We start from the raw sequence: 21,262 nt of genomic DNA on the forward strand, positions 1-21,262 counted from the left end.
CCTATTGTAGTGACTTGCTCCACACGTCCGCACCGATGGGTAGACTCTGTAAGTGATGCTAGGGACAAGATGTCCGACAGCGGGTAGCAGGACTAGGCCCCTCAGGCCTCGGGGTGGAAGTAGCATTCCGTGTGGTAGGCCGCGACCTCTCTCTCTCTGTCACACAGAGAGGTCCGTCTTGCGTCAGGCCCAGGAGGAAGAGAGCGTGCGCAGACTTCTAAGCTCCTTTTATCATTCCTCCCAGCAACCTTCAGGCCATTGCAAGGATCCCTGGGATTTGTAGTTTTAGAGTACATGGATGCACAGCAGCAGATTCAAAAAGGACTACACGCCCCATAATTGTCTCCGCCGGCACACAGATATGAGGTCAGTGGCTGCACGAATAATCATGAGGACAAATAATGTTTAGAACACTGGAAGGTACGAAGCTTTCTGATAACAGTCCATAGCGCTACATATGTTTTGTTGAGGAAAATATGTGAAGGTTCCTATTTATCCTGGTCATGCTATAGTTAGTACCCTGTTTCCCCTAAAATAAGACCTAGCGTGATTGTCGGTGATGGCTTCAATATAAGCCCTACCCCCCAAATAAGCCCTAGTTAAAGTCCTTGTAGGTCTTATTTTCAGGGTAGGGCTTATTTTCGGGGAAACAGGGAAGGGCTTATTTGGAGGGTAGGGTTTATATTGCAGCCATCACTGACAATCACGCTAGGTCTTATTTTAGGGGAAACAGGGTAGTAGTTGGCCACATTCAGCTGGACCTGTTATGTAATGTTGAAGATGTTTCATGACTTATCCAAGTGGCTTCTTCGATTAGATTTGGATGTCCAGAACAATCCCCAGCCATTATAGCCATATAAATTTGTAGGCAGGTGCAGTCACTTTTCTCCACTGCAGGTGGCACTCAACCGCAGTGGCATTGCAGAGGGAGAGGAAGTCAAGAGGAACGTATTCCTCTAGGGCTTCCTGGGTCACTGGGGAAGTAATCCAGTTGGATGCTGCTCCCCCATGTGACTCTGGTAGCCATCTTGGGTCAGGCAGAGTCTATTTAGGACCATGGCTCCCGGGCTTGGCACACCTTTTTCTGAGTGGACAGGGAGAGGTTACCTGTCTGTTGTGGAAAGGACAACCAGGGTCAGGATAGAGGCATGCTATCCTTCCTAGGAATCCTGCCCCATTGGGCTCAGACTCGCCAAGCCACATTCCGCCCTCTGGTACAGATGCAGTCAGTGCATCATAATCTGCTCCACTCTTTGGCACAGAACTGAGTGTTTCCAGCCGAAGCCTTCCCATTGGGCTATTGTATCTTTGAGCTGATCCTTCAATACAAGTTTGCTAATTGTAACCAAACTTAGTGTGCTCTCTGCTGCCTCACCACACTGCAACGACCCACAAGTTACTCAGTCACCTTGATCCAATTTCCATGGAATATGTCAAGGCAGATACTGGTTAGCCAAGAGCATAATGGGAAGTGTGAAAGTTTGTAAAACCATCCTGTTCTTTTGTAATTGTATTATAAGCAATTTTTACAGGTTTTAACAAAGAAATACGTATACAATGTCATTTCGGGATTGAAGAGTATAGGAGACCAATATAAAAGTAAAATATAGAGGCATCAGGTAAATGTCATCTAAAAAAAAAAACATGAAGGGTCAATAAAATTCTAAGTATGGGCCATAAGGTCTTCCAGCTAACAAAACCCAATAAACCATCTTGCTCTAAATACATAATCCAATTTCATGGTATTGGGAAGTCTGGGACATAATCCAAAACACAGATGAATGAAACCTGCCGTAGCGTCCTAGTACCATGGTGACAGGGTCATTTCACAAATGTTTTACCCATTCCATCTTGGGCAATCAACATCAGCCTTGAAACATTCCATGGTGATTGGATTAAGGTGACTGAGTTAACTGTGTCAAAGCACAATATTCCAAATGCACACATTCCTGAAGGTGGCTGTAAACGTAAGTGGGTGTAACCAGCACACTGTGTGGCTATAAATGCTGGGGTATGTAAACATTACAAAAGAGCGGCAAGGATGTGGAATTCTCTTCCACAGGCGGTGGTCTCAGCGGGGAGCATCGATAGTTTCAAAAAACTATTAGATAAGTACCTGAATGATCGCAACATACAGGGATATACAATGTAATACTGACATATAATCACACACATGGGTTGGACTTGATGGACTTGTGTTTTTTTTCAACCTCACCTACTATGTAAAAAAAAACAAGCCCAGCTGAATATGACTACTAGCTTGCTGAAGGAAGCTTTTAGACCAGCCTTTATCAAACTTTTTAACACAGAGAAAACTTGAATTCTCTTTTAGGTCTCAGGGAACATCTGACAATAATTAAAATATCTACAGCTCAAGGTACATTAGTGTGGTGGTCAATAGGAAGAATGCCCCTTACACAGGTGGTCATTGGGAAGATTTTCTCTTTTACATTGGTGGTCATTGGGAAGAATGTCCACCTTATATGGTGGTCATTGGAAAGAATACCACCCTTACATTGGCAGTCATTGAGAAAAATGCCCCCCTTACATTGGGGCGGTCATTTGGAAGAATGCCCCCCGTACATTTTCGATCATTTGGAAGAATGCCCCCCTTGCATTGTCAGTCATTGGGAAGAATGCCCCCTTACATTGGTGGTCATTTGGAAGAATGTCCCATGTACATTGACGGTCATTTAGAAGAATGCCCCCCTTAGATTGGCAGTCATTGGGAAGAATGCCCCTCTTACCTTGGCAGTCATTGGAAAGAATGCCCCCTTACATTGGCGGTCATTTGGAAGAATGTCTCTGTACATTGGCAGTCATTTGGAATAATGTTCCCTGTACATTTGGCGGTCATTGGGAAGAATGCCCCTATTACATTGGTGGTCATTCAGATGAATGCCCCCCTTACATTAGCGGTCATTGGGAAGAATGCCCTTTTTACACTGGTGGTCATTTGGAAGAATGCCCCCTGCACATTGGCAGTCATTGGGAAGAATGCCCCCTTACAGTGGTGGTCATTTGGAAGAAAATCCCCCCGTACATTGGCAGTTATTTGGAAGAATGCCCCTCTTACATTGGGGGTCATTAGGAAAAATGTCACACTTACATTGGCAGTCATTGGGAAGAATGCCCCTTACATGGTGGTCATTGGGAAGAAAGTCCCCCCCCCTTACATGGTGGTTATTGGGAAGAATGTCCCCTTACATGGTGGTCATTTAGAAAAATGTCCCCCATACATTGGCGGTCATTTACAAGAATGCCCCTTTACATGGTGGTCATTGGGAAGAATGCCATCCTATATTTTCCTATCCAAACTAACTAAGAAAATCCCCCGTACATTGGCAGTCATTTGGAAGAATGCCCCTCTTACATTGGGGGTCATTGGGAAAAATGTCACACTTACATTGGCAGTAATTGGTAAGAATGCCCCTTACATGGTGGTCATTGGGAAGAAAGTCCTCCCCCTTACATGGTGGTTGTTGGGAAGAATGTCCCCTTACATGGTGGTCATTGGGAAGAATGTCCCCTTACATGGTGGTCATTTAGAAAAATGTCCCCCATACATTGGCGGTCATTTGGAAGAATGCCCCCTTACATGGTGGTTATTGGGAAGAATGCCATCCTATATTTTCCTATCCAAACTATATGCGGTGCTATCTTTAATGTTTCATGGAAACATGGTGCTGAATGACTAACAGGCTTGTTGTGGATCTATTGTTTCTCCCTGACTCAAGTCGCATACTTGTATCACAGCGTGCTGCATTTTTTTTTTTTTTATTATTATCTCTATGATTGACAGTGCTACATCCAGAAATAAAACCTATCCTGTTCACTAACTATCAGGAATACATTCTAGCCAGAATTGTATTTATTTGTCTGAGATAACCAATGCTTTCTTTAGCATTGTAAAGACTTAATGCAGCAGCTTTATAGGCATATAGGGAGTCTGGAGGTCCATGGTTAACCAGTTCCCGACCGGCTCCTGTAACAACGTCGTATGTTACTTTGAACTTGCCGCCGTGTGCTCGCGGGTCCCGTGAACTCGATCGCCGCGGGCATACCCGCGATCGCCTCACAGAGAGGACGAACAGGGAGATGCCATTGTAAACAGCATCTCCCCGTTCTGCTTAGTGACAAGTGTCACTCGATCTCTGCTCCCTGTCATCGGAGCAGAGATCAGTGACGTCACGCACACAGCCCCTCCCCCCTGACAGTTAGAAATCACTCCCCTAGGACACACTTAACCCCTCCCCGCCCCCTAGTGGTTAACCCCTTCACTGCCAGTGTCATTTATACAGGAATCAATGCATTTTTATAGCACTGATTGCTGTATAAATGACAATGGTCCCAAAAATGTGTCAAAAATGTCCGACATGTCCGCCATAACGTCGCAGTCACAATAAAAATCGCTGATTGCCGCCATTACTAGTAAAAAAAAAATGATTAAAAAAATGCCATAAAACTATCCCCTATTTTGTAAACGCTATAACTTTTGCGCAAACAAATCAATAAACGCTTATTGCGATTTTTTTTTTACCAAAAATATGTAGAAGAATAGGGATCGGCCTAAACTGAGGAAAAAAAATGTTTTTTTATATATTTTTTGGGGATTATTATTATACCAAAATGTAAAAAATAATGCGTTTTTTTTCTAAATTGTCGCTCTTATTTTGTTTATGGCGCAAAAAATAAAAATCGCAGAGATGATCAAATATCACAAAAAGAAAGCTCTATTTGTGGGAAAAAAGGACGTCAATTTTGTTTCGGAGCCACGTCGCACGACCGCGCAATTGTCAGTTAAAGCGACGCAGTGCCGAATCGCAAAAAGTGCTCTGGTCAGGAAGGGGGTAAATCCTTCCGGGGCTGAAGTGGTTAAGCACAATACGGGTACCGACTTGTGCTACCAAGGTTTCCTGGAACTCACCTCGCCTTAACACATGTAAGCATAATATATTAAGTCACACTTAATGACTTGAGATGATTGCCACGTGTGGATCACTGGGATATGGCTGAGCTCATGGGCATGCGTTTTTAAGTGACAACGTTGTCAGTGTTTACCTTACGCAATATCTCCTATTGCTTATGCTTTCCTTTCAATGATTTAAATGTTTTTCTACTAATTGTTCCAATAAAGTTATATCAGGTTAAACCGCAGTTTGTTCCTTTTCCTTCACTGAAGGTAAAGACACCTTGGGTCCCATTCCCACTCCCCTTTTATTTTGAAGAATGCCATCCTTGCCTCGGTGGTCATTGGGAGCAATGTCAATGAGATATAAAATATCATTGTGTGAATGGTTACATTTTTGAGAGGAAGAAATTGCTCAGTGCTCACTGAATCCCTAGCAACTGATAGAGGAAACCTAGGGTTCCGCAGGACCCTGCTTAAAGAGGAGTTCCACCCAGGGGGGCCGTCAAAAAAAAAAGAAAATTAAAAGTCAGCAGCTACAAATACTGCAGCTGCTGACTTTTAATTGGACACTTACCTGTCCCAGGGTCCAGCGATGCGGGGGATCGAAGCCCCGCTCGTCCCCCCCCCTCTGCTTGTCGGCGCCGGCATTTCAACTGTGGGCGCCGGGCTGTGGCTTCACAGCCTGGCACTCACTGCGCATGCGCGAGCGGCGCCACGTGCCGTGATTGGCCGCTCAATCACCTGGGACCTGTAATGGGTCCCAGATGATTGACAGGAGGGAGGGAGCAGAGCGGAGCCCTTCCTGTGCCGAGGGGGAAGTGATGTCACCAGCCCAGGCAAACGAAGAAGCAGACTACGAGGGACCACCTAGCAACAGGCATTTAGAGGTAAGTGAAAAAAAAAAATATCCAAATGTTTTTTTGTTTTTTGTTTTTTAGAATTTTTGAGGTATTTTTGTTTTTTTGGGTGGAACCCCGCTTTAAGAAAGGCTGTTTTAAAATGTACAGAGCACAAAAGGGAAGTTCTGCAAAAAAGAATGTTGGCGCAGAGCTTTGCACCAAGTAGAGCAAACCATTCACATGTCACTCACAACCCATTACTCTGGCGTAAGCGGGGAAATCCGTTGTTTATGAAGATTGCCGGGGGTTTCATTAGCACACAGTTTCTAGTCGAGTCATACACAATTTCTTTTTAAAGCTGCTATTTAAGCAGAAGGAACTTGTACTAAGAGCAACAAAAATACACTCTGCAATAGAAACGTTTTACCCGATGAAGTTTTTATAGTCTTATGGTGCCCAAAAGGTGGAGCTACACTTTAAAACAGAAATTGTAAACTTTGGAATGATATTCAAATGTGTCACCTAATTATTTTGATATGTCTGTCTACTCACAGCTCCAACATCGATGATAAAGCAGTCTCCCGTATTAAAGCTGGACCAACTGAATGGCACCTCTGTAGCTCGGACCACCCGGCGACCTTTAACATGTAGAAGTCTCTTAGCGGAAAGATCATTGGTGACCACATGGGTGAATCCAGAGGCCACTCCACCTGCCTGAGAAAAAAATAACATTAGGGTATTTTACTCAATTATTTTCACAGTCATGAAGAATTTTCCCGCCCATTGGGTTTTATAAGCCAACCTCCACTAATTAAAGAATTGCAAAGGTAAGTCAACCGCCCCATATTCACTCTTCTTTATATAATTATTGAGTAATTAGCTAAGTGACTGCATACAGAGCTATCTTCTCCCAAATCGACGCGTTTCACCACTCCTTGTGAGCAAGCCAAGAGTGGGGAAGCGCATCAAAGATGTTTGAATTTGGGTAAAGCTCTTCTAAACTATCCAAACCAAAAAAAAAAAAAAAAAAGGTTAGGCAATGTTCATAAGTAAAGTATGGTATGAATAATGCCAAAATTATTTTCATGGTAATAGCCTCTATCAATTATTTTGCCAGCTGTATCCCATGGGAGAGATTTCCGAAGATCTCCGAAGTGAGGGAAAACTTTTAGACAGTCGTCTCTGGAACAGATGTCCCAATTGAAAGATCGTAGTAGAGCAATAAAAAAGTACAACAAGAACTGAACAATAGCGAGGTATAGGCTAATCAGGTATATTGTAGTTGAAAAAAAAAACAGAAGAACTGATGGAGGAACAATGACATTATTCTGTTTTGGAGACAGCTCAACATTTTGAATTTCAAATACTTCATCTACTAAAATATTCTGTGTTGTTGGAGGACTCCGTTCCTTTCCATCTATAATAAAGCAGTGCATTGGGGATAAGGAAGCCCAGGGACAGATTTCCTCTCAAAGCAGGCTCTTCCTGACCATGTCAACAGAAGCCCACTCAGGGCAAAATGACAGGTTCTCCTACAACCAATCAACAACTTGGTTTTACACACCTTCACAACGCTACATAGCTCTTTTACACCACATGCACATCTTCTATTGCAGTTGCTGCAAAATACCCAGTGCTGGTGATCATGCGACTTCCATTCCTGATCCAGTACTTGGGTTTTGCTGCCAATCGCTAGGTCTGAAAACTGGCAGATGGCCTGAAATCCGAAACTGCCATTTGTACATATATGATGGATGGTACAATGGAATAAGAAGCAGCATAAAAGTGCTGTAAAGGTGAACATAAGTGGGCTGGGTGGACTTTAATGAGCATCTTCTTACTGTGCCCTGAATTGGAATCGTAACAGGGCCTCTTTAAGAAGAGACTGGAAAATATGAACATGTGAAAAGGAACCTAAATCTCCACCTGCTGGATGGATATAAAAATATCATACATTTGTATGTAGTGTTTTATATTTATAGTTATTTAAATGTAAAGTTTATATTTACTAGATGTATAATATATATATTTACTAGATGTATAATATATACTTTTTAAAATTATGTTATATTTTTTTTTTTTATATAAATAATATATATATATATATATATATATATATATATATAAATATTGGACTGGATTGTCTATTAATTTATGTCATACCTGATATTTTATTCCATTTTTAAAGTAGCCAAGAAAAGTGTTGCTTTCATAACCTTGAAGTTCCCGATACTGGACTGCGTATCCACCAAGATGGTCATCCATCTGTACGGTAAAAATGGCTGCTGCTGTGCTCTCATCCTGGGAGCATTCACTTCCTAAATTACATTTAGATATAAGAATATCAATATTTGGGTCAGTTAATATAATAAATTGATTATAATAGATTGATCAATCAACCAATTTGATTATATATTTTTTTTTTTTTGCCAATGACAGTTTCTGGTTGCTCTAAACAAAAGAAAAATTACGGTAAGTATTGATACAATTTTCAATTTTTGAGATAATTTCACGAAGCCTGGAGAATAGATCTATGGCATTCTGAGAGCCTGCATCTTTAGTAATTTAGGGGATCACTCAAACTTTCTGAAAGAGCATCATTGTGTGGATATATTGTTCACATTGCAAACTGGGACCGCAGCATGTACATTAAGTATGTGTATACACTTTAGGACAGGGGTAAAAATAAATGAATTTGAAATGTAATTATGAATGCCCCACTAATGGCTGCATTTAGTAAAACTACTTTCATTCAGCTTGGGCACCGCTGTAACCAATGAACTGCCGGTGTCCCAGCTCTACTATACCACATTGATCATAGTGGGTCACTAACGGTACACCTCCATTCACAGACCATCTTGTGTTCTATCCAGAAAATGTGAGGCTATCTATGATTGGAGGAGGGGAGAGTGTGATGTTCATCAGCACCTCCTCCAATCACAGAATGCCTTGCATTCTGTGAAAAGAGCACAAGAATTTTTGGAATGGAGGAGTTGAGCTTGTAACATCTGTGTCGGAAGAACAGCAGTTAGAGTGGTGCCCGGGCTAAATGAGAAAAAGAGTTTTACTAAACGCAGCAGCCAGTAATGAGACACCCAACAATACGTAATTTATTTTTACATGGAAAATACTTTTTTTACCCATCCTTCAGCTTTAAAAACAAAAACCAAAAAAAAAGAAGAAAAACAAAAAAGGCCAGGCTCAATGGGCCATTTGGTCTTTTTCTGCCGTCACTCTTTTATGATCTTATACCATCACTATTTAGTCCGGGAATGTCCAACTCAAAAGAAACATTATAATAAATCTTTTAGGCCTGTTCTGTTTGAAATGCTACTTAATGCATTGATTTACCTGTGTTAAACAAGACTGTCTTGGCTGTATTGTCACCTGCTAACTTGGCACCATCCACAGGCAGCTCAACTGTTCAATAAGACACAGAAGTAGAATCCAACACGATTTTACTTCCGCTAATTGCAGTACAGAGGATGTTTTCCAGTCTTTTGAAGTGTAATAAGACAATGATGTTCCTAAGCCCTGTCTCTGTGAATAACTAACATTGACTGAGGGAACATGGAAAAAGTGGGGAGGGTCTAGCCAGTACTAAACAGCAGGGGAGGACAGAGGAAGATAGAGGAAGATACCAAAATCACATTAGTAAACAAGTTGTAGTAGCCCAGAACTGCCACATATCAGCAAGCAACAGATATATAATCTTATAAAGTTCAATACAAGACATAAAAAATACAGGAAAGTGGGGCAGAACAAGTGCTCTTGCACAGGGAAGTGTCTATCTGCTGTGCTTCACTCCTGGCAATTTGGGACCCTATGTGTTCAGGTTTAATTGCCCAGAAGGCAGAAAACCTGAATACCTGCTGAATGCATAGGGCCCTAGACGCTGGTACCCAAGTTCAGCCCCATCCAGCCTTAGCCTGCCATAGGCTTTGACAGACTGAAGGCAGCATGGCTGGATGCTGCATGTGTGCCTCTTGGGTGCACCAAAATACCAGGACGGATGCACAGCTGGTAGAAAGCCCTGTGTGCAAGGCGCTTTAAAGATTTATTCCGCTGTTGGATTTGAGTTTGACATTCCTGAACTAAATAACAATGGCATAGAATTATAGAAGATGACAGAAAAAAGGAGCAAAATATTCTGTTGGGTCTGGACTAAGGAAGTTGCTCTTTGGCTGGTTGGTCCTGGACTAAGGAGGTTGCTCCTTAGTTGTTTGGTCCTGGACTAAGGAGGTTGCTCCTTAGTTAGTTGGTCCTGGACTAAGGAGGTTGCTCCATGGTTGGTTTGTCCTGGGTTAAGGAGGTTGCTCCTTGGTTGGTTGGTGCTGGACTAAGGAGGTTGCTCCATGGTTGGTTTGTCCTGAACTAAGGAGGTTGCTCCTTGGCTGGTTGGTCCTGGAGTAAGGAAGTTGTTCCTTGGTTGGCTAGTCCTGAGCCAAGGAGGTTGCTCCTTGGTTGGTTTGTCCTGCACTAGGGAGTTTACTCCTTGGTTGGTTAGTCCTGGACTAAGGAGTTTACTCCTTGGTTGGTTGGTCCTAGACTAAGGAGGTTGCTCCTTGGTTGTCTGGTCCTGGACTAAGGAGGTGGCTCCTTGGTTGGTTGATCATAGACTAAGGAGGTTGCTCTTTTGTTGGCTAGTCCTAGATCAAGGAGGTTGCTCCTTGGTTGGTTTGTCCTGGACTAAGGAGGCTGCTCCTTGGTTGGTTGATCTACCAAAGCCCACACCAATTTAATTTCATATTACCAACTACAACTCAAAAACATGTACCAGAAAAAGGGGTCAAAAAACATTTATTAAAATATTGAGCAGAAACAAATTACATACACACCAGTCTTTTGTATCAACTATGAAACAACTTAAAATTAAAAATGTTATAGTGTTTTTCAGTTAAACTTCTAAGGACAATACACAAATTCCATACAGAAAGTGCCCTGGTGGGAATGGATTCCAGGAACCCAATGATGCACAAGGACCATACTAATCACTAAGCCACAATGCATCTATAACCTATCAACTGGTAGACTAGTAGGTGACAGATTATAATACGCACTACCCAGTCCAAGAGTGAGCCCGGTCCAAAGTCCTCTCCCACATAGAGAGAGGTGTACGGATAAGAGTCCCAAATTATGGATCCACAGCATAGGAGAAACAGGCTCACATGTGGCCCAAAAATAACACCAGTTTGCATGTAACAGTTGCCTTGACTGAACTCAGCAATGTCATCTATGCCAATTTTTTTTTCTGAAACTTACCCAACCAGAAATGCAGATTGTAAAGTTTATACAGCGTCATGTCCACCGTATTTAGTATTATATAGGCATCACCCACGAAGAAACTGCCATGGAGAGGCTCTGGGACTTCAACCAATTCCATCTTCTCGATCCTCCAGATCTGGCGGCCAGTTTTCTTGCCGGCCTTTTCAAATTCCTTGTGTTTCAGGCCCATGGTTGGATTATTTTACCGGACTGTCACCAAATGGGACCAGCTCAGCACCTGAGACGTGTGTACAGCTGTGTTTATGAGTTGTAGGGATTTCTCCTACATGATGCACTGATATATTGAGAGATGACAGAGGTGTGTCATTCTTTTATTACACCTGGAGCGTATCACTTCTTTTCATAATACTAAAAGTTGTAGCACATTCCTCCAAGGCAGACTTGTGTGCAAAGTACAACAACCTACACAAACATTCTATCTTCCTTGTTCAATAAAAATGTCATCAGTACCAGGACAGTCCCAGTTTTGAAATATTTGTCCCGTGACAATGACCTTGGCTTATCATTTTGATCAGCCATAATGTCTGTAAATGTCTCCTCTGTGTTTTATCAGGTTTCCTTTTTAGTATAGTAAATATAAATCTGTACTGAATGACATTTAACTTGCTAAAGCACAGTGTATTATAAAAAAAATGTATTTTTTGGTTTCAATTACTATTATTATGTTTTCCAAGTACAAAATAAAGATGACAATGTGACTTTATTCTGTTCTTATCATTACAGGCAGATGATGCATAGCTTTATAGCATAGTGTCGCTTTAACTATCAATTGCGTGGCCGTGCGACGTTATACCCAAACAAAATTGATGTCCTTTTTTTTCCCACAAAGAGAGTTTTCTTTTGGAGGTATTTGATCACCTCTGCATTTTTTTTTTTTTTTTGCGCTATAAACAAAAAAAAATAACAATTTTGAAAAAAAAAAAAACATTTTTTTTTTTACTTTCTGCTATAATACATATCCAATTTTTTTTTTTTACAAAAAAACTAATTGATTCATCAGTTTAGGCTGATATATATTCTTCTACATATTTATGGTAAAAAAAAAATTCACAACAGGCGTATATTGATTGGTTTGCGCAAAAGTTATAGTGTCTACAAACTATGGGATAGATTTAGGGACTTTTATTTATTTTTTTATTGTTTTTACTGGTAATGGCGGCGATCTGTGATTTTTAGCAGATTGCGACACTGCGGCAGACAAATCTGACCCCAATCGACACTTTTTGGGGACCAGTGACATTAATTACATTGATCAGTGCTATAAAAATGCACTGATCAATGTATAAATAATTAACACTAGGGTTAACACTAGGGGGCGATCAATGGGTTAAATGTGTTCCCTGGGTGTGTTCTAACTGTAGGGGGGATGGGCTCACTGGTACATGACAGAGATCGTTGTTCCCGATCACTGGGAACAGAAGACCTCTGATATGTCATCTGGCAGAACGGGGATCTGCCTTGTTTACACTGGCAGATCCCCGTTCTGCCTCTGTACACCGCCATCGCGGGTCACCGGTGGACATCAAGTCCGCCGGACCCAGGGGCACGCTCCCACGGTGTGCAGCGGGCGCGCGCACGCCCGCTATCTCCCATGCATGGACCGCTGTACAGCTATGGCGATTAGTGCAGGAGAGCCGACCTGCTCCAGTATAATAAAGGTGGCTGGTCGGCAAGCAGTTAATGTAGAACTATAGGCAAAACTTTTTTTCATTTTGGATGAAGTAAGGGAGGTTACAATGACAGTACAATGACCTTCCCAGTGAATGGCTGTGCGGAGAAGGTGAGTGTCAGGACAAATCTGATCATTGGAGGACAGCAGGTTGAGTTCCCAGCATAGCTGAGGAACTGGACAGGGTGTGCTCTCAAACTCAAAAAACTAAAAAAAACCCTTTTTCCCTGCAAGGCAATGTTATAATGTGCTAGTGCGCATTGCATACTAGCAAATTGTTAAATACTTACCTTAAATCGAAGCCCTCCAGCGACGTGGTGTCACTGCTGACAGGGCTTCCACCTTCACCCGGTCTTCCTTCCGTTCAGCGTCTCTGGTCCTTTCAATGGCTGAGTAGTCACTGATTACGGCACAGGGCTCTTGACTAGTGTAGATCAGATGTTCCCAACCTTCTTATGTCTGCCCAACCATAGTACTCAACCCTCCTCTTAATATTATTTCCAATTAATGAGACCACACTTGAAAATGGAGTACAAATGGCCATAGCAGCCTTCTTTATTAACATGAGGTACCGCCCTGCGCTGACGAAACTGTTCATCGTATCGCAGCCAAGCGGATCCACCATACACGATATGAGCCATCCATACATGGCATCCATACGCATCCATACAACAAAAGAGCGCTGAACAGTGTTCAGGGTTCTTCTCCCCTATGACACTTGCCATAATAGCAAAGGCATGCAGCCAATTGGCGAAAGTCAACCTGGATCAACCTATACCGCAGCCTTTCCTCATCTTCCTTCTTATGCCCCGTACACACGGTCGGACTTTGTTCGGACATTCCGACAACAAAATCCTAGGATTTTTTCCGACGGATGTTGGCTCAAACTTGTCTTGCATACACACGGTCACACAAAGTTGTCGGAAAATCCGATCATTCTGAACGCGGTGACATAAAACACGTACGTCGGGACTATAAACGGGGCAGTGGCCAATAGCTTTCATCTCTTTATGTATTCTGAGCATGCATGGCACTTTGTCCGTCGGAATTTGTGTACACACGATCGGAATTTCTGACAACGGATCTTGTTGTCGGAAAATTTTATATCCTGCTCTCCAACTTTGTGTGTCGGAAAATCCGATGGAAAATGTGTGATGGAGCCCACACACGGTCAGAATTTCCGACAACAAGGTCCTATCACACATTTTCCGTCGGAAAATCCGACCGTGTGTACGGGCATAGGTGTCCAGGGGCTTAACCCTATCCAGGTAAAATTTTTCAAGTGCCAGCAGGGAGAAGACCTCTACATTCTCACCTTTGCAAATCTTATCCCGGATGTCCTGTTTCAAATGGCCCTCCAACGGCCCTTAAAAACACACATAGACCTCATATTTTGCAGCGTCGGCTATCCGCACCACATCTACTTTTCCCAGGGCCTCCTGCGACAAGCCAGCCTGGGCCCCTGACTCCACAACTGCAGCCCCTTCCGCTGGTGAGGATACTACTGACCCCGTTGTAGAAGGGGAAACCACCGTAACCAACAGGGGCGACACTTGCGGGGTTGTCCCCACGTTACCCCTGGCGAAGCACAGCACTAGGTCCCGCAGCCCCCCCAACAAATCCCTTAGTTGTGCTACCGGACGTGGCAGGTGGAATGCCCACCACCTGCGGGCCGAACGCGGGGCCCACCGCTACACGCTGCGTGGCTCCACGTTCCCAGCCGTAACCCCCAACAAGCTCCCCAACACATTTCCAGCATTAGCAAATAAGTTAGCAGACTTACAAGGCTGACCTGGGGTGGTTCCGACAGCCGCAGCTCCAGAATCCCTCGGTGCAGGCTGACCAGTGCCACCACCAATCAGTGCCACCTGCCAGTGCCAATAGTGCCAGTTGCCAGTTCGAAACCAGTGCCACCTGCCAGTGCCACTGCCAATCAGTGCCAACCAGTGCCACTGCCAATCAGTGCCACCTGCCAGTGCCATCTGTCAGTGCCAATCAGTGCCACCTGCCACTGCCAATTAGTGCCACGTGCCAGGGCCACCTGCCAGTGCCACCTGCCAGTGCCAACCAGTGCCACCTGCCAGTGCCAACTAGTGCCATCTGTCAGTTCCAAACCAGTGCCACATGCCAACCAGTGCCACCTGCCAGTGCCATCTGTCAGTTCCAAACCAGTGCCACCAACCAGTGCCACCTGCCAGTGCCAACCAGTGCCACCTGCCAGTGCGGGAGAGGGGTCTGCACTGCAAGAGAGGGGTCTGCACTGCGGGAGGGGGGTCTGTACTGCAGGAGTGTGGGAGAGGAGTCTGTACTGCGGGAGAGGAGTCTGCATTGCGGGAGTATGGGAGAGGAGTCTAAACTGTGGGAGTACGGGAGAGGAGTCTGTACTGCGGGAGAGGGGTCTGCACTGCGGGAGAGGGGTCTGTACTGAATTCGCTGACTGGGATGCCTCACCAGCCCCATTGCAGCCAGACCCCAGGCTCCAGGACCAGCAGCCAGACCCTTGGCCCCAGCAGCCAGACCCCAGGTCCCAGCAGCCAGACCCCAGGACCAGCAGCCCAGCTCCAGCAGCCGGACCCTTGGCCTCAGCAGCCGGACCCCAGCAGCCAGACCCCAGGACCAGCAGCCCAGCTCCAGCAGCCAGACCCTTGGCCTCAGCAGCCAGACCCTTGGCCCCAGCAGCCAGACCCCAGGCTCCAGCAGCCAGACCCCAGGACCAGCAGACCAGCTCCAGCAGCCAGACCCCAGACCCCAGGACCAGCAGCCCACCTCCAGCAGCCAGACCCTAGCAGCCAGACCCCAGGACCACCAGCCCAGCCCCTGTGTGATCAGGCTGCATTTCATTGGCACTGGTAAGGCTGCATTTCATGAGCACCGGTGTAGCTGCATTTAATTGGCACTGGTAAGGCTGCATTTTATTGGGGGGGGAGGGGATCGGCACTGGCGCGAAGCGTCACCTCCTGGAGTTTGCATGTTCTCCCTGTGCCTGTGTGGGTTTCCTCTGGGTACTCTGGCTTCCTCCCACACTCCAAAGACACGCTGGAAGGTAAATTGGCCCTAGTATGTGTATGTATGAATGTAAATTAGGGACTTTAGATTATAAACTCCTTGAGGGCAGTGACTAATGTGAATGTATACTAAATATGTAAAGTGCTGTGTAAATTGACAGAAAATGTTTGCTTGACAAACCTTATTGCAGGTATCATGTCACATAAAAAGTTGAAACAATCACTATTTTATTCTCCATGTTGTCTGCTTTCTGACTTTACGAACACCCACCTAATATTGAGTATGGCCCCCTTTTGCTAAAACAGCCCTGACCCATTGAGGCATGGACACCAAAGTAACATCCACATGAATGGCAGGACCCAAGGTTTCCTAGCAAAACATTGCCCTAAGCATCACACTGCCTCTGCCGGCTTGTCTTCTTATACCACATCCTAGTGCCATCTCTTCCCCAGGTAAGTGACGCACACGCACCCGGCCATCTAAATGATGTAAAAGAAAATGTGATTCATCGGACCAGGCCACCTTCTTCCATTGCTCCGTAATCCAGTTCTGATGTTCATGTGACCATTGTAGAAGCTTTTGGCTGTGGACATGGGCGACCATGGGCTTCACAGCCCCATACTCAACAAACTGCGATGCCCATTTTTTTTTTCTCCTTTCACCACCTCAACTTCATGGACAACATGTTCACTTGATGCCTAATATATCCCACCAATTTTCAGATGCCATTGTAACGATATATTCCCATTACCTGTCGGTGGTCATAATGTTATGGCTGATCGGTGTATAATGTTTGAGGGTTTTAAGTAATCTTCAGGCCTAAAATGATTAAACACGTGTGCAAAACTGGCAGTGAAAGGGTTAAACTGTAATCTTGTCACATATCTATAGTACCACAGATTTTATGGTGGTCTATGTGGTATTTAGATGATGAAATATTTTATTTTTATTTTTTTAATTAACACTGATCAAAGTAGAAAAAAAGTTGTTTTATGTCTTTCTGTCTATAGATTGTATATGCAGCGCTACCCCTGCAGGAGCCGCTGGTGAATGGGTTCCCCTACCCTGCACAGCCAGGAACACCGCATTTTCAGAGTCAGGAAACAGTCTGAGCAGCTTTGTTTTTTTGTTTTATTTAGGGGATTAAACTTGGATGGGGGTAGGGAATATGGGATGCCCACTTGAGCTGTGTAGTAAGGTTTCCAGGGACAACTATATACACACAGTATATACGCTCCTCTGCCTCCTGCACAAACTTGCTTGCAGATCTCCTTCAACTCCTCCAGCACAACTCTTGCTCATAGATTTGCAACTCACAGGACCTGCTGACACTGTTTGGATGGCAGGGGTGGATCCAGGGGGGGCAACGGGGCAATTGCCCCCCTCCGAGATGGTCTAATAAAGGCTCAATAAAAGCTCAACTAGACCAGTAGCAAATGCCCCTTACACCTTTGGTGTAGCAAAGAAAGTCTTAGTGCACAGCTGTCCTATCTGTGGCTACTGCTCCCAGTACCACCTCTGCAGGCACTGCCACCCCACCTGGCTGCAGCTGTCACTTTCTCCTGTCCGTTCCACCACAGTCCTCCTGACCGACTCTGCACTAGGGTTGCCACCTGTCTGGGATTCACCCAGACAGTTCAGGTTTTGAATCATGTGTCCGGGTTTCAGATTGTCTGAAACCCAGACACATTATTCAGACAGGAATGTGGCTCAGAACAGGGTCTGAGAGGTGGGCGATGGGGCACTATGCACACCTCATTACTATTCTTTTTGGAGCGCCCAAAGGTACCCCAGGTCTGTTACCATCCTATAGTGTATGCTAAATTTTTTTTGTTCAGTGCGCCGCTAATGTGTTCGGGTTTGGCGTGAAGAAAAAGTGGCAACCCTACTCTGCACCCATCCCAGACCGCTCTCACCCAGTCCTCTCTGGCATGCCTCTCAGTCCTCCCGACTGTGTGTCACTCGCCAGCCCTCTTGGCTGTCCTCCTCCCTGAAGATTTGCCCAGCAGTGTCCTGCTGCTGTCCTCTCCTTGCTCCCATGCCCCCTAGTCAGGAGCCATCCGTGTGTCGTGAGAAGGGTTCCTCCCGCACCGGAGCCAAGGCCTGATTTCACCCCCCCCAGACTAGGGGGTTACTCCCAAAGGCCTCCGACAACCTAAAACTTCAACCTGAAACAGCTTCAACCTGAACTCTCCTCCCCCAGCTGGGCTGACCCTGAGTATTTGAGGGGCCTGCCCCTGCCAGCCCATCTGTTGGGGATTGGTCAGGGCCCTCATGAATACTCCAGGCAGCTCCACCTTTCTTCCCCTCCCATTCTTCTAGAAATTTCCAGTAAGTTCTAAAAGTAGGGGGGGGGTCTCAGTGATGGTGCTTGTGAGTCATCCAGCCCTCCCTGGATCTCTGCCCAACCCAGGAAAAATGTATTAAAGCGGAGTTCCACCCAAAAGTGGAACTTCAGCTTTAAGCATTCCTCGCCCCCTTACATGTCACATTTGGCATGTAATTTTTTTTTGGGGGGGAGTGGGTGCATAGTTTTGAAGGGGACTTCCTGTCCCACTTCCTGGTTTCGGCTACAGACCGCCTAGGCGTCTCCTCCTCTCCCCCTAGGTGGCCCCTCCCTCTCGGCAATCTTCTGTGACACGTGACAGGTCCCCGAAGATTGCCTGTCCACTGGGAGAGCGCAGCGCGACTCGCGCATGCGCAGTGTGCGCCCGGCAGTGAAGCCGCAAGCTGTCACAGCCGGGTGCCCAGAGTATCAATGGAGTCGCCCAGGAGAGGAGGGGGAGAGAAGCGAGGCTCCATGCGGCCGCATCGCTGGACCGTGAGACAGGTAAGTGTCTGTTTATTAAAAGTCAGCAGCTAAACTTTTTGTAGCTGCTGACTTTTAATTAAAAAAAAAAAAAAAAGCCTGGAACTCCGCTTTAACTCTAACAAAAACAAAATCTATTCTAGCACACTAGAGGGTACTACACATAGAAAAAAAAAATTGCACAACAATCTTGCCAAAGAATGCCTTGTTTGTCCTATAAAAAATATAATATTAAGAAAAGAATCCCTTGTTATGTTAAAGTGGTAGTAGATTCTAAAGTGAAACTTTCCCCTACAGCAGGGGTCTCCACACTTTCTAAACAAAAGGCCAGTTTATTATTCTTCAGACTTTAGAGGGGCTGCCGAACAGTGGCCAATAGGAGTAGAAATATCCTGATGTTGGTTAGTGGGAGGAATAGTGCCCCATCACTGGTTTCAGTGGAAGTAATAGTGCCCCATCACTGGTGTCAGTGGTAGGAATTATGCCCCATTGTTAATGTCAGTGGGAGGACTAGTGCCCCAAGGACCGGATAAAGACAAGCAAAGGGCCACAGTTTAGAGACCACTGCCCTACAGGTAAGCTTAAAATAAGTTTTGGGACCTAAAGGTCCCCTGGAAATGGATAATTTAGTAGATATGCACATCGGCTCCAGCCAATTACATCACCGGCTCATGTGCAATACGCTCTGCATTCAGATATATAATATAATCACACACATAGGTTGGACTTGATGGACTTGTGTCTTTTTTCAACCTCACCTTCTATGTAACTATATGTAAGATGCAGAGAGTGCCATGCCGCAATGGTGACTCCTGTGCGCAAGCACAGAAGTGATGTCATCACGGCCTGGCCATTCAAATGGCCGGAGAGTGCGAACCTGGAACCAAGACCAGGCAAAGATAGAAGCGCCAGGAGTGGAGACAGCTCAGCGAAGGAGGGTTCAGTTTAAAAGGTAATAATATGCATAGTAGCACAGTATGGCACAAACCTTCAGGGGGGCCATAAAAAAAAAAAAAAAAAAGCTTACTACCGTTTTAAGTAATGACAAATATTCCAATATATACAGTGTATGTATACACACTGTATAATCTATCTATATATATACGGTATATACAGTGGGGACGGAAAGTATTCAGACCCCCTTAAATTTTTCACTCTTTGTTATATTGCAGCCATTTGCTAAAATCATTTAAGTTCATTTTTTTCCTCATTAATGTACACACAGCACCCCATATTGACAGAAAAACACAGAAATGTTGACATTTTTGTAGATTTATTAAAAAAGAAAAACTGAAATATCACATGGTCCTAAGTATTCAGACCCTTTGCTGTGACACTCATATATATGCTGTCCATTTCTTCTGATCATCCTTGAGATGGTTCTACACAGGGCCGTCTTTAAGGCAGGGCAAAAGGGGCAGCTGCCCTGGACCCTGTCATTGTTGAGGGGCCCAAAGCAGCTGCCTCATACTTGCCAACTATCCCAGTTTAAATTCCCTCATCCCTTAAGGTTTAAGTCTCATGCTCTGTCCTGATATCTCAGTATGAAATTCTGTTACTAATGCTGCCCAGCTCTGCCCTATTGTTGTGTACAGATGACTCACCTGCAGACCCTGTGTTTACATGTAAATACCGGTATTGATATATAAATAGCAGCAGCATTCATATGTAAATAGTGGCAGACCGGCAGCATTCTATGTAAACAGAGGTGGTAGTCATATGTATATCATGCCCCCCTGAGGTCATATCCACCATCACCTATACTGAATACTGCCCACTGGGGAGGTAAAGGGACATGCTAGAAAGTCCTGCCTACAACTGTGTTCACTAAGCCTACCATCAGCCTGTTCTGCAAAGGTAAGCAAATTGGTGGGGGGGGGGGGGGGGGGGGAGGGTAGTGTGGGGTGTGCAGAGGTAGGCAAAGAAGGAATTACAGTTTGGGGTGCACAGGTGAGCAAGGAGGGGATGTAAGGAGGTGGGTGCAAAGATGAGCAGAGGAGGCAGGTAGAGTTAAAGGGGAGGGGGATTTGAGTGGAGAGGATGTGGGAGGTTTGGGGTGCAGAGGTTAGCAGGGGTTGTAGGATGCAAAGGTGTACCGACAGGGTAAAGATGTAGGTCACGTGTAGGGCAGCCCATTCATTTCAATGGGCTGCTCTATGCGCTACAAATGCGGAAGAAAGTCCCTATCCCTTTTTCAAAATCACACGGTGCCAAAGCACATGTCAGCAGATGCGTAAGGGTGTCATTAACAAATAATGGCACTGCTGTATATCTGCTAAAGGGCAGCACGTTTCTGTGGTGTCAGGAAAGCAATTTTGCATGTGTTCCCAACACACACAAATGTGAACGCAGGCTAAATGTCTCAGTTAGATTGGTGGTCAATGTAAATCTTCTCATTACATTGGTGATTGGTGTAGAGGCCTTTCATTCACACCAGTGGCCAGTGTGAATGTCCCCTTTACATTGGTGGTTACTGTGAATGCTTCTTTTACATTAGTGGTCAGTGTAAACCCCTATTACATTAGTGGTCAGTGTAAACCCCTATTACATTGGTGGCCATTGTTGAAACACCTCTTTATATTGGTAGTTGGTAAAAAAAAAACCATTGCCATTGATTACACCCTCCCCTCCCCCCAGTACTGCCACTAATCTCAGGAGTCCTAGGATCCCTAGGAGTTTTCTGTCTGTTAATGGGCCCCCTCACCTCCCCAGTCCATGGTGTGCAGGCAGTGAGGAAATGA

The 21,262-nt window shown here is 44.9% G+C and overlaps 1 protein-coding gene across 1 annotated transcript in view; it reads right to left on the minus strand.

Moving 5' to 3' along the window:
- Positions 1-11,359, minus strand: part of LOC141144136 (scinderin-like) — a 66,857-nt gene extending 55,498 nt beyond the window's left edge. The window contains 3 exon segments of the mRNA XM_073629534.1: positions 6,304-6,465; positions 7,915-8,069; positions 11,014-11,359. Of these exon segments, the coding sequence (XP_073485635.1) occupies positions 6,304-6,465; positions 7,915-8,069; positions 11,014-11,206 (510 nt within the window). The 5' untranslated portion in view covers positions 11,207-11,359.
- Positions 11,360-21,262: the final 9,903 nt, after the last annotated feature.

Source organism: Aquarana catesbeiana, linkage group LG05, assembly GCF_042186555.1.
Source record: "Aquarana catesbeiana isolate 2022-GZ linkage group LG05, ASM4218655v1, whole genome shotgun sequence".
Classification (NCBI taxonomy): domain Eukaryota; kingdom Metazoa; phylum Chordata; class Amphibia; order Anura; family Ranidae; genus Aquarana; species Aquarana catesbeiana.